The 18236-nt window shown below is 37.4% G+C and overlaps 1 protein-coding gene across 10 annotated transcripts in view; it reads left to right on the top strand.

Annotated features, from left to right (window-relative positions):
- Positions 1-18236, top strand: part of LOC134650185 (3',5'-cyclic-AMP phosphodiesterase) — a 577846-nt gene that overhangs the window by 389577 nt on the left and 170033 nt on the right. For 8 of the 10 annotated variants that reach the window (XM_063505091.1, XM_063505093.1, XM_063505094.1 and 5 more), the window contains one exon: positions 17763-17957. In XM_063505091.1, the coding sequence (XP_063361161.1) occupies positions 17763-17957 (195 nt within the window). Of the gene's footprint in view, positions 1-6346; positions 6759-10471; positions 10568-17762; positions 17958-18236 lie in introns of those variants that run through there. The other 2 variants (XM_063505092.1, XM_063505095.1) reach the window with 2 other exon arrangements.

Below are 18236 nucleotides of genomic sequence, written 5' to 3'. Positions count from 1 at the left end.
TGATTTAATCTGCCTTTGTTTCCCCACTCTCTCGTTCAATTCCACAAAGTGGGATGTGCTATAGAATACTCGGGTTTATACAGCTTATTAAACTAATCTGAAGTTTTTCCTTGAAACACAGTTCTTGTGCTTTTTTAAATATTTAATGGAGATGAAAGAGTTGTGTTTTTACTTGGTTGAATTTTCAAGAGTAAGCGAAAATATAACCGACGATATTTTTGGTACCGTCGTGTTGGTACAACGGGCATGTCACGTACACGCCCGTTGCTCGTCGGTATTCGTATATGTACCTATTAAACGCACGCTCCATCGCATTTTCAGCTTACTCGGACTTCTAAATTGATCCTTACCTAGAATTTACGGTACAAGCAAGTGTTTTAAACCTTATGTCCTTATGGAGCGACTGGTAGTCTAATAATAGTGCTTATCTACATATTTTAAAAGCCTTGCCACGGCGGTGGTCTACGCATAATAAGCATGTGTTCTTCCCTTGTGCCGTAATCTTCGAAGGCCGTATCTAGTCACGATCAAAATTTACTTTAATAGGTTGTCATACAGTATTAAATTTAATAGTAAATCTTATACTTCAAAAACTAGATACAGTTTACAGCATTTACTTATTTCTAATTTTACATTTCGACGTCAGTGTATAAAAGCCATGTGTTGTATAAGGTAAAAAATCATCAACAAAAATCAGGTAACAGCCTGGGGGAAACACTTAACGACTTGTTTCCGACTTCCGGTTTTTACTGCGATTCATGCTTTCTGCCAGATGTTGCCATAAATTTTGAAATTAATTATAAGGCTCGGAGCCGTACTACCTCAATCTGTGTGTTAATTTTTACGTAGGTATGAAATTACAAATATAAAACATTGTTTTTATACAGTATCTACAGATACGAGATATAGATATGTTTTTGAAGAAAACTTTGAATCATTATTTTAATGATTACGTGCAATGCAATGTGACACTTAAAACATCAAGTGGAAGAAGGTTTAATAAACTATTTAGTAAGAGCCCGCGCCATCTGTACCCCACTTCCGGGTAAAGGTACACCCCCCCCCCTTTTCGTTTTCCACTCGTCTCGGTTTGGAGCTAATTTTGGCCTGTTTCTCAACTTATGAAAAAAACTAATATCAAACACTTCAATCTATCTAATAGCTTTAAACGAGCAATTCTTGTATATTTATTTATTTATTTATTTATATATTTATTTATTTATTTATTTATATATTTATTTATTTATTTATTTATATATTTATTTATTTATTTATTTATATATTTATTTATTTATTTATTTATATATTTATTTATTTATATCTATATATATTTCGGGGATCTCGGGAACGGCTCTAACGATTTCGAGGAAATTTGGTATATGGGGGTTTTCAGGAGCGAAAAATCAATCTAGCTTGGTTTTATCTCTTATCTTAAATGAAATCTTGTGAGTTGTTGTAAACCATTGGGTCTATCAATGTAAACAAACACGTCCAGTAGTGTAAACAACTTTCATGCCAAATGTCCGATTATCAAAAACACGGAAAGTGGCCTATTCTCATTCTCACTAGCGCCAGCGGATATTTTTAAAGACACTTATACGATAATCGGTTGTAAATAAATTATGTTACGAACGCAAGTTTTTGTATCGATATTATGCGTGTACACTCTAAAAAAAATTTGGTTGGCTCTATCAATATCTTGATAGTCGTAATCAAGCATCTTGATTCCATACGAGCCTAACAAGAACTTAGACACATCAAATAAGGTAATTCTGATTGCTATTACTATATCTATGTAACTGAACCAATTAAGATCTTGTTCAATATTTACACGAAAAATAATTATGCTAACTAATTGATCCTAGCAAGATCAACTAAGGGCTTGATAATTATTATCATGATAAGTTACTGTACCAACTAATACAAACAAGTCAGTTTAACTAAGATTTAGGTCAATATTAACATGAAGAATTACTGTATTAACTATTTGACCCAAATAAGTTCAACTAAGAACATGATTACATCGACTAATGCACCTTATTAGCCTGAACTAAGATATTGTTAAATTTGAATCTCAATTGTTTAATCATTTCAACTAAGATGTAAATCAATGTTAACATGAAGAATTACTGTATCAACTATTTGACCCTAATAAGTTCAACTAAGAACATGATTGCATCGACTTATGCATCTTATTAGCCAGAACTAAGAAATTGTTAAATTTGAATCTCAATTGTTTAATCAGTTCAACTATGAAGCTTGTCTAGTACAATATACCATTCTTCATCAATTGTACTAGTACAATAAAACACAACAACAAACAACAAGCTTCATAGTTGAACTGATTAAACAATTGAGATTCAAATTTAACAAAGTAAAGTTTTATGAAAAGGGGGTAAATGAATAAAACAAAAAATATATATAATAAGATGTTATTTATTCATCTAAACATTTAGAAAACTAAACGTTTTACATTTAAAAATCGAACTTTCTTTTACATACCTTACATATATATTATAATTAACATTTAAAACGGGCTACAAATATAATGACCGTTTGGCGTAATACAACCGTCGATTTCCCCCTTATGGGTACCCGTTGGCGGCAGGCTCGGGGACGTCTGTCGCCTACACGAGGGTCCCTGGGATGGCCAATGCGCAAAAAATGGCGCACTCTTAGAGAAGTAAAGGGAAACAGTTCCTCCGAAGTCGAGTCCGCAGTTCGGACAGCCGCTGGCGGGGTTTCGGAAGCATGGTCCCGATCGTTTCCCGTGCCTCGCCTTAAAGCCTTGAGGCGGCCAACAGGGGTTTTACTGGGTAGACCTGGGGTCTCATTAGTCCACAACAGGGATTCCCACATAACCATCCCGGCCCGTCCCCGCGCCTTTTATTCCCGTCGCCGCGATTAGCACTTGCTCCATGTTGCACATACACTATTATACATTAGGTACACAAAGCAAAGGTAACACGTTCACTGTTCCAGGCTTGCCGTGAAATAAAGGCACAAGTAAAGTTTATTTCGTTGACGCTTACTTGAATGACTAAGTAGTTGAATGTTGAACGTCGAGGCTGAGACTGACTCCCCACTCGCACGGTCACAGGCGCCGCAGGGGCGCGGGCGGGGAGGACCGCGGGTGCACCGGCGCCCCCCTACTTATCTCTTGATTGAACGGATTAACTGATTATTTAATTTAATTATGAAGAAAATCGATTTAACAAATAATTCTTAATAGAATGGAATATTAGTTTCGTAATTAATACAATAACTTGATCATAATGGGATTGAATGTTTTATCTTCGTTGTTCTAAATATTATATGTTTAGTTGATTAAAATACCAAATCTTATGTAAATCAACAAAGAGAAAATAATCACATAAACTATTAAAATGTTCATAACTATCACCATATTTATCTGTTTTAATTAATTTGTTAAGGATTGAATCAACCTACGTTACATAATTATGCCAACAAGTTAATGATAGATGCAAAGTATACAATTGTTAGGATTAATAACATACCTACTTTATTAGTTCAATCACAGATACACTTATTGTTTTAAGTAATCAGGTTTCTTTGATTTATATAAGATCGTTATTTTATAATTAACTTAACGTCAACTAAGAGAAAACTGCTCTTAGTTGGTCTTCATTTTTTAGAGTGTAGTAAAAAGAAAAACATTACGGTGTAGGTGGTCATATGGACTATACTGTTTTTCTCTTAACGTAAAATGATTTTTATTAGGCGTTCTTTCATAGGTGTTACAATGTCTTAAATATAAATTAAAGTATTGGTACGTACGTATTTCATAAATAACGACATAATATCTACCTCATTAAATTTTCGCTAATTGCACCTGATATTGAATGGCATTTTATTGAATAAATTCGCACGTAACAATATCCATTTAGCCCACAAAGCCGCATTCTCAAAGCGTTAATCATTACCATGCAATCTGACCGTAAAGGGAGGCGTAATTGCATCTACATGCAATCCTCACACTAATTATGTTTGGCCACAACCGTGGGCGCGACACAGGATACGCCCGACAGTCTGTCGGGTGAGAAGTCAGGCCACAGACGCAATGCTTCAAGGCTGCCCAATCTGCTGATTAACAAAACGTTTCATCTGGATTATGTGCGCGATTAAAGATTACATTCATTATTTATGGCAATGTGGTGGTAAGCAAGCGTTGTGAATACCTACTCCTACTTAATATGATCGCCTTTAAGTATGTCAAAGTCCTTAAGTACTGTCAAGAAAACATGTTCGGGAAGAATGTTTTATGTTTGATATAAGTAATACTATCAATGATCATGGCACTGCCGCCACAGAAAAAAATAGAATAAGACGAACTTAATTAATGTACCTAAACCTAATGTTTTGCATCTTAGCAATAATAGGAAATGACTGAAGATTATCAAAGGGGATTGAGAACCTAACCTGAACTGATACAAGTGTCGATAAAGCAGTGTGGCTGACTGTGTACAACGTACGTAATAACATGGTGGATGGAGACGGCCATTAGCTGCCAAGGTAACGAGCATTGTGTTGCCGATGTCGGAGCTAATGCGAAAGGCATACTACTAATTTAGTTGTACGGTCACGTTTAATATACATGTGGCAGATTTTGAACCTTATTTAAATTGTAATAAGGTGTTATAGCAGTTTGAAAGTGTCCACATTAAATAAAATGGTTAGACAATATTTCAAATAAAACAAACTAATTTTACATGTTACTTGTTATGATTATTTTTTCATAGGTAAGTAGTTTACTAATTAATAATAGCGTCTACCCCACAGAACAATTATTGATTGTGACATTTAAATCCAACTTGTACAGTAAGTATCAGCTTTGAACGCTGATTGTTCATTGTTCATCCGAGGCACAATGGAAACCTGTAAAGTATCCCTCTACTTATGCACCCAGATCAATCGGCGCAACCATCGAGCTAATAATATTGAGCACAGAAATAAAGACAATTACAATAAATCCTTTATATAGTCTCCCCGCGACCTCATTAACCTACAAACAATTTGGTGTGGTACCCGCTTCAAATTTAATTTTCCGACATTTCAAATTCTGAATTTAAATTTTGTGTAAATTATTCATTTTTTGTTGTAAACATATGACTGCTTGATCGACATCAATTGTTCTCGTAACCTATTCATAAATATTTGTATCAAGAATGAATAGATAGGTAAAGTGCATAATATAATGTTAACAAGAACACCTCACGGCTATTAGATGGCGAAACCTCAAAGGCACACGTGATTTGCTTGTAAACGGGGCTCATAGGCAGGCTTGGGTAAATTTACGATAAGATGAATAACTTATAGGGGTCCTATAATTTGTATTTATTACCGTTTTTATAAAGATTTAGTAGATATGAAGCTTCTTCAAAAGTGAGACGTAAAAAGCTGTTTAACACAAGCCTTTTTAAACTGCGTAGGTAATGATACTAATGATGTCTTACCGCCAGTTAAAAAAAATGTACATATGTATATAATGTGGCCCTCTTTAAGTGAGCAAATAAATATTATTTTATTAAACTCCATGCTTTCCATTCATTATCTCTTCTAACCTAAATCTATGAAACTGAAATCAGTTAGCGATCCGCGGCAAGCTTCAGAGGATACACTGAAAGTTTCCTGACCTACAAACGGACGTGCTTTGCATTGCGCGTCAAAGTGGTTCTTGGGTGTAGGGTGTAAGGGGCGCTTCCGTTCGCACGGCACGCGACTTGCGTCGTTTCCTACACAGGGTTGCGTGCCGCCGTACGCATGCGGCTCGCCCCTTTCGACCCCCGGCAAAATGGCGGTGCCAACATGGCCGCCGGGCAGCCGCAGGGTGTTTCGTGGTGCTGCTCCCGTACGACATGACGTTGACACGATTTCCCCGCGCGAAGCACACCTTTGCTCGCTTCGTTGTGCGACCGGCGTGATCGATTTGTTGCGACCGCAGCAGAGTCGCTACGGGACGCGCGTGCAACAAGTGATCAAGCGTTTTACTTACAATAAATGATACAATCGCATCGGTGTCTTGTGATGTGACTGTGGGCTATTACAAATATAGAACGTGCCCTTTCGGTCGGTGGCGGCGCGGGTGACGTCGCCACTCACGTTCCCCGCGCCGCGCAACGTCAACAAGCGTCACGATCTCCGCTCCGCTCGCATAAACACCCGGTATCAACAACGCGTAACCTATACGACCAGAGTGCAACAGTGACACCTATCCTAATGACAAGTGCCGTGATTTATATTGTAAAATTTAAAAAGATGTTTAATGAAAATGTGTGTAGACACGACTAAAGCAGGCAAGTGAATATTTTCCGATATGACGATAGATACTGGCGGCTAGTGCGTTGAAGTCACTCTGCAACGGCACGAGTTCGATACAGTAGTGGTCGAGCGTTCGCGCGGGTCGCGCACGCCGTTACGGCCGGCGGCCGCACGTGGTACGCGAGTGACGTTAGTGATTTATGTTGATGTCTTGAGTGAACGGACCGATGATTTCGTCAGGGGGCGGGAGAGCAGGGCGCGTGGCGCGTTAGCGCCATGCTGACATTTGTGTTCGCGGTGTGGTCAGCAGCTCGCGCGCTGGGCTGGGCGTGCGAAGTGCCGGCGACGACGCCGGAGGCCGACGAGGCCCCCGTGTTGCCGCGGCTGCGCTCCGCGCGGGCCTCTAGCGACCTCTCCACCCTCAGTACTACCACCACAAGCTCCAGCCAGACCGGCAGTAGTGATTATTCTAGCAAAAGGTCCACGTCTTGTTACTATCACAAGTATCACCAAAAGCCAAATTAATCTCTTTGTTTAGGAGTGCTCCACCTAAATTACTTATATTCTTCCAATAGTTGCAAATCTTGGAAAACAATTCCTTAAGACTACAACTGAATCTAAAATTACACTACACATTTCCTGTTCTGAGTTGATTCTCTTTTCCTCCATACACACATAATTGTACGTCGATGTCGTTGATTTGTTTTGTCTTAGGTATTTAACAACTAGGTATCACATTGTCTGTATTAATCAACTCCCATGGTTGAGAATTAACCTTCATAGCAGACACGTGGGTGGTAACTTGGACTTTCGACTCCTCTAATTAATCTGTTGCGAGATGAATGATAACTGTTTGATATAACAGGAACCATAACCAACCGTCTGGTTATAATAACGACCATATTTTTATTGTTTATATTGTTCATAATTTAATGTAAATAATTTATAGGTAGGTCGAAACTGACACTTTGTTTGAAGAAGTACGCCCGAAATAAAATTGTATGCTAAGATAGAAATGTCAAATGTCAAGAGTAAATGAGTGAGTAAAATACATGTAGCCCGTATATAACAATATTCATTTTCTAACCAAACGACTAATTACAATAAGACCTGCGAAACTGCGGAATGAAACTGCGAACCTAATGGATATTAAGCTTTGTAAATCTTCCATTTAAATAATCTTCGATTTAAAAAATCTGAAACAAACGTGCATCGGTTTTACTGACTCGGATAATAAGCATATAAAAGTTAAACATGTTCTTTAGTGATTTCCCACAGTGAAATTAAAACCGTGTAGCTACTAAATAAGTAATAACGAACGGTCTATTTTCGAGCTTAAATTAAAAAAATATATAATGTTGATAACATTCCATAAATTGATTTCGTTCCCTGCTAATCATGTGTATATTAAACGCTGCATGTTCAAGTTTAAAGGTTTCAAGGAAAATTAAGAATCGGGCTTCCTATTGACTACAGACAGGAGGAAATTGTGTTTTACAAGCAACATCAAAGTGAGATTAAGTTTAGAGCTTCCTGCTTTCAACGGCAGGTGAAATGCTTACAATATCATTTTACTACGGAGAGGACAATGCTTAGGGCATACGAAGCGCAATATCATCGCAAAATTGTGGATGTAACTTAATAACGAAACAATGTACTTACTCAAATAAGGCGGGAAAAGCTTTCAAAATATTACAAGCTATAATTTAATACAATGTAACACCATTGTACTACTTTGCTGGCATTATAGCTTCATCGGGTAATAGTAAAACGGAAATTATACCAAGCTGTCGGAGTTCATGAATCCATTTTAAAAACGGGACAAATAATAATTTTCTACTGAACCCTATATCTTCACAAAGGAATTCAATCACTCTATTTTGTATCAGTCGACAAAGGATTGGACACAAAGAAATTAATTGAGTGATTTAATAACGCGGAGTAGAGGCGGTGCAGCGGCGGGTTCTTTTCACTCGCATATCTCGGATACCTACTACTCGAATTCAGTCTATCTAGACTAGACATAGCATACGTGTGCAGTACGTGATACCGGGATCAAAGAACGATACGAAACGGAAAACTTCTATTCTATTTGCGATCTCGAATCGAGTGTGCGAGTTGGTGAAATGCTTACTGTTCATGCAGAATAAGCTTTGATGGAAATGAAAAAGTTTTCGTGACATTAGTCGTCAGTGGAATGCTTTTCCTGAGTACTAGATATGAATCTAAATTACAGGCTAGGAGCGGAGTCAGGCTTTATTATATTATAGGTTTCGAGTAATATGGCTATGACATACGGACTGACAGTCTGGACCGACGGACATGACGAAACTAAGTAGGTATAGGTAAGTACGTAGTACGAAGCTAAAATAGCAAAAACAGAACCATAAAAATAGAATTAAAATTACTATATTTAGCTTGGATTCAGACTCCTCAAACTTGTTTTTTACCGGCATTTCATTGCAAAATAAAATTTGCAGTCACTGACAATCCAACCTCTAGACTGAGCTTAGGCCAATTCTTTCATGAAACTGATGCTGCCAAAAATACGGGGGTGCGGGGGGACCAGGTGAGCGAATCCCGTGCCGTGATTGGTCCGTTCAAAGACACGGACCAATCACGGCACGGGATTGACTCGAAGATGGAGTAACGCTACCGTATGTGTGGCAGAGGGGGTAGCGCGACTATGCTATGTCTAGAGGTTGGATTGTCTGTGTTTGCAGTTAATTAAGTAAAGTTTGTCTTAGCGCGTCGCCCGCTGCATCGTGGCTGCGAAATTGTTCAGGGTGATTCATCTTTTAACGCGTCAGAAAATCTTTTAAAATTATTGATCATGCCTGGCGTTCCAAAAGACGACTATTTTTAAAGTATAATGTTAGACCATCCACAAGGTTGAGTTTACTGACCTTGATCTGATTAGTGATTATGGGCCCGATTCGGATTTTGAAATAGACATCTACTAGATATCTTTTAGACGTCACCAAGATACGATAACGATATGTTTAAGATCTAACCTGTCAAATTTCAAATTTGATGTTTCTGCGATTCTGGAGACACTCTTGAACGATTTCCACAAGATATGACTTAGAGATCCAATTCACATCTAATAGATATCTAACACTATCTAACGTAAAAGTGACATTGGTTGCCCGAATTGAGCTGCAAAGGAGAACTAGTTGAAATCTAAGCTATAACGTATCTAGAATAGATCTAGTACGTGTCGTCTCTTGTGAATATCTTGAAGTTCGAATACGGCAGTATAAACGGGTATGTGCATTTGTGCAATGAGGTAGCAAAAGGAAAGTATAGCTATATTACTATATTATATGAAGTTATAACGTAATAAGGAGGTTTCATTTCTACTTTTATTTTTATATGAAAGTCATTTGCAATGTACCAAAATTATAATAATGCGTACACGCGCTCCCAAAATCTGATTATCAACATTACATTGTTATTAATTTGGTGTACAGTATACACTGTACACCAGTCAAGCGTTTAAGGGTCTAAATACTTCCTTGAGTGACTATTAAGGTAAATTCTCAACCATGAATTAATTAAATTTTATTGATAATGACGGCGATATTGCTATGCAGGATTTTTTTAGCTCGAAGTACTATCGGGTGAATCAACTTTTTCTTGTCACTCGTTGCCACGGTTACGTTCTCCTGGGTCACTCTTTAAAACCTAATTTTTAAGCATTTAAATTCACCAAACACGCTTTTTTGTAATACTTATAAACCCTTTTCATTGAGGGTCGTCTACCAAGCGTGTCAGAAGAAGGTGGTGGACAATGTAGAAGACATGCTACTATTGTCTCTTGGCTGACCGGACAGAATAACAAGAAGATATAGTTGATCCACCCTAATATCACAAGTATTCGAATATTTAGCTGCTTACTATAATAACTCTATTCTGATTAGGGAATAATTCCTTACACGGCGGGAAGAAGTTGATAACTCGCGGGAAAAAATTGAAGAAATTTGAACCTTATGCAATTTAATTTTAAGTTCACTTCAATAAAATATCTCGAGTTATCAACTTCTTCCCGCCGTGTACCGAATTAATCATATCATAAAAATAAACTATTTTTTGCGATAATAGGGAAGTCACGCAGAATAGTTTAGGTATCTTCGGTGTTACGTATGACGCGGTCTGGCTGGAGCAGTGTGCTGACTAGGGGACTGTTCAGGTGGAGCGAAGCGCCGCGTCGGTGGAGCGCCCGTGGCGCCTCGAGGCGCCCTCTGCGCAGAACGCCGGTATCCGCCAGGAGACGGACTACTGGCAGGTAGCTAACACTTTTGAATTCCCTTTAATTCACAATCTACATTTTCTTAATTTCTTTTAAATGTTTCTATGCCCGGTTCAAAGGTCCTAGGAAGGGACATATTTTTTTGGACTTTCGAATGTCGTTGTCAGTGGCAGGCGTGTCTCACTCCGCCATTTCGTCGCTTTGCTACAGGTAGCTAAAAGTACATCCATTCGGCCCCAATTTTGGGGAAAGCCATAAGCCGCGCGTGGCACTGTCGCCACCTAGCGGCCATATCTGTGCTGATCGTAACAGACGCGTTTTGTTAAAGAGTGAGTCTTCTGTACTTAGTACTATTATTTATTCTGTGTCAGTGGCAAGAAATAAAACAAAACGATTTTGTAGGTGACTTAATGGACGAATCGCGACTTGGACGAATCACAATTTGGACCAACAGCTATCAAATCGTACTGACAGGCACTATAACATTCACATTTCGTCGCTTTTGTACCCACGTCATTGATATCATGATATAAGCGTGCCACCATAACTGTCAAAACGTCGGAAACAAGGTAGTTATACAGTGTGTAAGTCTAATACGGGCAATAAATTAAACCAGATATAGAATTTACCCGTCTTATCATTAATTAAAATGTTTTTTTAAGTTACACTTAATTATGACCCCGTGATTAATTTTTTCCACATGTACCGAGCAGCAATGTACTGCAAACATTAAGAAACAGAAGATGACATGACATTACGAGATACGAGCTTTTTATAGTAACTACCAACAAGCGTTGACAGTTACTTTAAAAAGCTCGTATCCCGTAACTTGTGTGGTGTATTACATTGCGGGCCGAATTATTTTGTATGGTTAAAATTTTCAATGCATTTCTAAGTAAAATCTATCTCAATATACTTTTTAGGTCCTATGCTAACCACCGTTTAAATATTCGCCCATATTGGATTTACACACTGTATAGGCAACAGTAATAGTAACAACATTTAATTTGATTAACCGATTGTCACGTGTAGGTAATGGAGTTCTAAGTTGACCTTCACTCGCGATTGTAATTTGTAATGTATATGTCACCGTAAAATTGTAAACACTCGTCAGATTATAATCTCGCTAGTTACATTATAAACTGAAGGTAGGAAGATTATAATCTAACCTAACCTAACCTACGTTAGATTATAAACTAACGGGTTCACAATCTTACGGTGTTTTAAGGGAGTTCCCTCTGCCAACAAACTGTCCTGCAGTTTGGCAGAAGAAAAAAATATGTATGTTAGGGTTTATTTCATCTGAATAAACGATTTATTTATTTTTATTTTTTATTTTTTATATACAAGGTAATATTTAATTTGGAAAAATCTGGTTTATATTTTTTAGATGTGTAATTTTTACACAATACAATTTATAACGTAGGTAGTAACTTACGAGTATAACGTGTCTGCGTTTGATCCTGTGGATATCATTGTTTTGTTATTACAAAAACTGCAAACCGCTTCTGGCGTGCAATGCTAATTCCAAACTAATTTCACATTACCAACGATATGTGTCTCGCTTGCCACATCTCAATAGACTTGGCTCTCTACCAATGTTTTATATTGCAGTAAATTAAAACAATATCTCGTCTTACCCAATCACGACATTACCTTTGGCAATTTCATGTCTAGTTATTCTAATATATCGTTTCATTTTGAGATTGGTCCCAGTGGCAAAGCATCAGGATGGTTTATAAATAGAGGACCTTATCTCACAGTATATTGATTTCAACTAACACGATTCTCACTCATACTTTTATAACTGGGCTTTTTCTAAAATAAATATCGAAAACCCAATTCTTTCAAATCTGGACATTCTTGGGCTCATTCTACTCAGAATCGACAGCACTCTCCATCCTACCATTAAAAAAAGATGTCCCAAAATGTCCATTCCATTACGTCACGTTTTTAGTATGAGAATTTTTTTCACTTGTATGAGTTGTATGTAACATGACGTAGTGGAATGTACAATTTTCATACAAAATTTTGGGACAATTTTTTTTATCATCAGGTTTGAATATGCTAGTGATTCTGAGTTGAAAGAACCCAAAAACACCAGGATCTGGGAGAATCGGGTTTTCAATATTTATTTTAGAAAACGCCCAACTACCACGGGACTTAATCGCGTAAGACTTACGTTTAGTTATGGCCTGACGTTTCGAACGTGACCTTACGTTCGTGGTCACAGACAGACTGGCGAAGACACATCACAGGTTTAAAAAAATACTAAGAACCAAATACAAAGTACTAGAGTTACCTATGTATGGTTAAATAAGTAGTTAGGCATATCCGTGAAAGCTGGAGCGTACCTATGGCATGAATAAAAGAAATTTCTTGTAGGTAGGTATCATTGTCTGAGTGCCGTCATGTCCTAGTTATCAAATGTAGGTATACGTTTATGACAGTTTCAGCATAAATACTCAGATGTACTTTCATCCGTTCATCAGATTATCCCGCTGTGAAGCGACTTGTATATTTTCTAGAAATTATTGACTAAGTATTTTTTTGTTCGCATTGTTTTGCCCGTAACGTAAGTTCTTCCCAATTTAAAACTTCAGCGATGTGTATCTGATTATTTAACATCAGACAATCTACACTCTTTATAACATAGACTCTATGGGCTGTAATCACTTGAATTATCCACACAGCTTTAAAATCAAGTCTTCACTTTGGCATATTTAAAAATGACCCATGTATCAACGTGACCCGCTGTTATCATCAAAGATTGTTGCAAATGTCCAAAAGGCATGTCCAGCGGATGCGGCCGATGTCGTGACATGTCAAAGGAGTCCCAAAACCCTTTCAACACCGTGCTCCGGTTGCCTTCTGAGCGCAAGCGAGTCGAATGCTAAGGCGAATCGTGATAACCTCGAGATCTGTAACAACTGGGTACAAGTATCTCTGCCTAGGGCAAACTTATACTGGTTTGTCAGATATTTCGACTCACATCCGTTTGGATAAGTGATTGAAATACCACCCCGGTCCACATTCCGCGAGTTTGGACATCACATTTTCCACTCGAAAGCAGTTGATGAGGACCCGCTATTTAGTAATACGACACTTGCCGACCGAACCGGAGTAAAATCATGTTTTATTGCATATTGAATGGCAAAGTTAAGTTTCTCAAAGATAACCGTACGCTTATCATATAGTTCTTACGATAGAGTTTGTGCGCAAAGATAAGTGTCATACTAATGTATTGGTTCCCTTATTCGACGACTCTTCTCTTTCCGGACAAAGCTCTAATCGGAAGCTAAACTTTAAGATACAGTCAGCTAATGGTTTAGTATATGTTGTTGTACTCGTACATGTTGAATAAATTTACGTTTGTCGCTCTGTTATAACCATATGAAACTGTGTCTTAGAAAAATTATACTTACATATTTTAGACGATAGAAAATGTATGACCAATCCTGCCAAAGGAAATGTTTTGTTCATGCAACGCCGTAGTTGACCTTTTTATGCTTTGAGCGCACTTGACTAACTAATACGTATAAACAATAAAATAAAAAATGACCTCAACTCATGAAGATCTCAATAAAATCGCGTCCGTCGCGTAAAATTTCTAATAAAACTACTTAACTCTGGCTCACGGCATTTGACACAACATAATGTATAACCGTTGATATGTTGACTATTTACTGAACTAGGTACTTATGCTAGGGCCCGTGTGGCTCGATGCCAGGAGTTGTTAGAAGTTATAGACATCGGAAATAATAATTTTTGTTTTTCGTCTCCACACCGTCTCCTATTATCGAATCATTTGCCGTCATTAACTTTATCTAAGAAATATTTGAAGCACTGATTTGTATCTAATAAGATAATTTTCGCACGATACTTATCAGCTCATTTAAATTAATAAAAACAATAATGAAAATTAGTCGTTTTCTTTTTGCAATACACAAACTTAAAGTAGGTAAACAGAGTTAATTTATACCTACATACGTAGCTACCTCCTAGTAAAGCTCGGTTGATACCAATTTGATTTTTCAACAGTACCCAATTCGCTTTTCCCTTATACGGCCGTACTTGTTTTATTGCATATTGAATTCCAAACTTGGAGCTATTGACTATATAACTGGAACGGCGCCACGGTTTGTCGGTTGATCGGTTTGAGTTTGTGGGCGGCTAAATCATAAGCGCACTTGTAAAACTGTACCCATTTAGCAAAACTGTACCCGATGCATTTTTAAGAGTTACCGAGTCACGGGCTATTTTGTTGAAGTAAACTTCTCGGCTTAGAACCCGTACCATGAGTCACTGACAGTGTCAAAACTGACATATACGCTATCGAGAACGTAACTTACTTTCTATACATCTCGTTCGTACTAATATGCGAGTAGGAGCAAGATGTATAGAAAGTAAATTACGTTCTCGATAGCGTTTATGTCAGTGCCAAACTGATGGTAGCCGTATAGGTAACTACTACTAACATAATTCTCTACGGTTGCTGTCACAGCGATTAGTATAGAATGAGTATATTTATTTAAGTATTGAAACAGACGTAGTTCTGACAGCATACGATACCTATGAAACGCAATAAGTAATGATACAGGATTGTTCTCAAAATCGCTTGAAATCTGCTGTCAGAACATCATTTGCTTTAGATTAATATGGCTATTAGGCGTAATGGGTGTACATATCTAAATAGCCGGTTAGCGTATTGCTTGTACAAATGGCACAAGACGTTGTTGTTTCAAAAAAGAAGTACTTGAAGTATATACTTAACCAAATTTTTCCCAGTGTTCCAATAGTGTTCCGGATACTTGGGACGCTTGCAAGGCCAAAACTAATACGTAGGTGCACAGGCGAGCAAATGATGCACCGGAATTATATGTACATATAATTAGACACGTATACAACATCGAACAAGCAAAAGTAAGAATATGAAAACAACGCCCAATGCGCTATAATTAAAAATTAATTAATATTTTAGAAATCGTATATTAAAAACTTAATAAGTACCTACACAGCCTTAACGTGAAGCAGGTACCGGCAGAATTAAAATTGAATGTCTGTTAAAATTAATGCCCAAACTTCTTTGATGAAAAAGTTTGTTAACGCCACAATAGTTCTCGTTTTTTAAATATTCTGCCGAGGCATATTTTCTTTGCTAATGTATACTTATAAAACAACTATTGTTGAATTCTATACTTACTGATCAAGCTTACTGAGCTAATAGTTAATTTAGCCAATTTAATTTAACTGCATGCAGCCTTACTAAATAGACCGTTGGATTTCTAATACTTAGGACTAATGGGTAATATATAGGGTTGTACGTTTCATACTTATATATATTGACTACTATTCATAGACAAATATAGTAAGACAAGAGTGCCCATGGATTATCTTAGTAGCGGCATGTAACATTATTAGTTACTTTTTCCGAAATCAGGTTATCACTATTATTGCATTTTATATAATTGTTACCGCCTTTATCCAGAAATGATTTAGAAAAAAAAAATAACTTATACTATGTTGGCTTGTCTATACAAATTCGGTCAATCTTGAAACTTAAAAGGTACGTAGTGTACTTTAACAGAGACCTCTAGCGGTAGCGGTCGGAACAACCTGCTGAATGAGGTTTACTGAAAGCTTGCCGACTGGCTTTGCAGTTTCCTCGAGTTATTAGTTCACTTCGCATTAACTAGATGTCGTTAGCTAATCGAGTTCATAATGCATTTTAAATACCTACTTTGTTTTTCGCAAATATGGCCAGGCGTGTCTCACTCCGCGACTACGTCGCTTTGCTACAGGTAGCTAAAATACATCCGTTCGGCCCCAATTTTGGGGAAAGCCATAAGCCGCGCGTGGCGCTGTCGCCACCTAGCGGCCATATCTGTGCTGATCGTAACAGACGCGTTTTGTTAGAGAGTGAGTCTTCTGTACTTAGTACTATTATTTATTCTGTGATATGGCTTGAAGTTTGAAGTAAGTACCTACATCACCCTACATCACTACATGTATTATTGCGGCATTATTAAACATAGTAACAAAAAGTCAAAATAATTTCAGCGTAGCACTTCTATCTATATTTATGTTAGCGTTATTGTTCAGGTTTATGTAATACATATAAATAGAAGTCTTTACAAATTACATTATGTATCTAATGACGTAGGTACCTACTTATTAATCAGTAATCATACTATAATATTATCTGGTATGGTTTATATTGTTTTTTTTTTTTATAATCATAGGATGTCATTTTGACGTCAACTAATTTTATCTATCATACGTTGGTAATTTAAAATAGATACATTACCAATGATTACCCCAAAAACAGTCTTTATTAGCTATTTATCAGCTAATACTGGAAATGTGTGTTTAATATTTCAGTATTCAACAATGTAACGATTTTACCTCTATTACTGTGTTTAAAACTTACTAGTTGCAACTGTTCGAAATATTTTTGTTTATTTTAAATAAAATAGATCCATAATTTGTAATTAACACTTTTATATACAATGATAGGATTAACATACGTTTCTGCATATTTTTACCCTGTTCTTGCGATAGGTCATGCCGCGATAAGCTCCAAGTTTAAGGTGATAACAATAATTCGTTTGATTCTGATTGGGATCGGAGGTGTTCACGATTATGTCTAATAAATAATTAATTATTGTTTATTAATTAGCCAATTACATATGAAATAAACATTGTAAACAAGTAAAATGGGTTGAAAACTGGAACTGCCAATGTTATTAAAAAGTGTAGTAACATGACTGTTACGATAAGGTAATTAAGGTTGTGTATAAATTAGTCTAAGAAATAATTGCGTACATAATTACCTAGATGTGTTAAATTTATGTTACACTCTTCCTGTGGCGTGGCGTGAACTAATCTAGCGAAATCGCATCTGCGAGGCCCTTTTCTTTCACTGAGCCCGAAGGGGCCTCGCGCGAGGCTGTTGCGACGGCCCACTTCGTCCACGCCTAGCTACGCCACTGCACGCTTCTATTTATTAGATAGAGTTAAGCTAAAGTTTACTTGACAGTAGTTCAATTAAAGCTTAGTTTAAAGTAAAACTTTAAATTAGCTGTCGTGAATAGCACATATTTATATTTATTGCATAGACCACCATATATTATAATTTTTTTGTATTGTCAATATTTCGAAAGCATCATATTATAGGTACTTAATTTAATATGTGTACATGTGATTGATTTGGCGTATTGGATTGTTTCAGCTTTGATGTGGAGAATGGCGCCGCGGGAGGGGGCGCGGGGGGCGCGCGCTCCCCGCTCGAGGGGGGCTCCCCCTCCGCCGCCCTCGTGCTCCAGGCCATGCCGCAGCGCCGCGAGTCCTTCCTATACCGCTCAGACTCGGATTTCGAGATGTCACCCAAGTCTATGTCGAGAAATAGTTCGATAGCCAGCGAAAGGTTAGTAAACTATTTTATTTACCGACAGGGTTATGTACATTTTCAAACTTACGTCCTTTAGAGGCCTTTGTCAACATTGTAAAAAATGTAGTTCCAAGTGACAGATATAGCGAACAGATGTCCGCCTTTATAGGCAAATTGCATGGTCACTTTACAGGGCATTTAAATACTCGCATGCATTGGCCGTCATTGTGACGCATTATTGCCAACTTACCCCTTAGCTGTACTAGATAGATAGATGCGTATTAGTACCTAATTAATCCTGCGATTTGAACACAC

This window comes from Cydia amplana, chromosome 8 (genome assembly GCF_948474715.1).
Source record: "Cydia amplana chromosome 8, ilCydAmpl1.1, whole genome shotgun sequence".
Lineage (NCBI taxonomy): Eukaryota > Metazoa > Arthropoda > Insecta > Lepidoptera > Tortricidae > Cydia > Cydia amplana.
The sequence above is the reverse complement of the archived record's forward strand: the minus strand, read 5'-3'. Positions and strand labels throughout refer to the sequence as shown.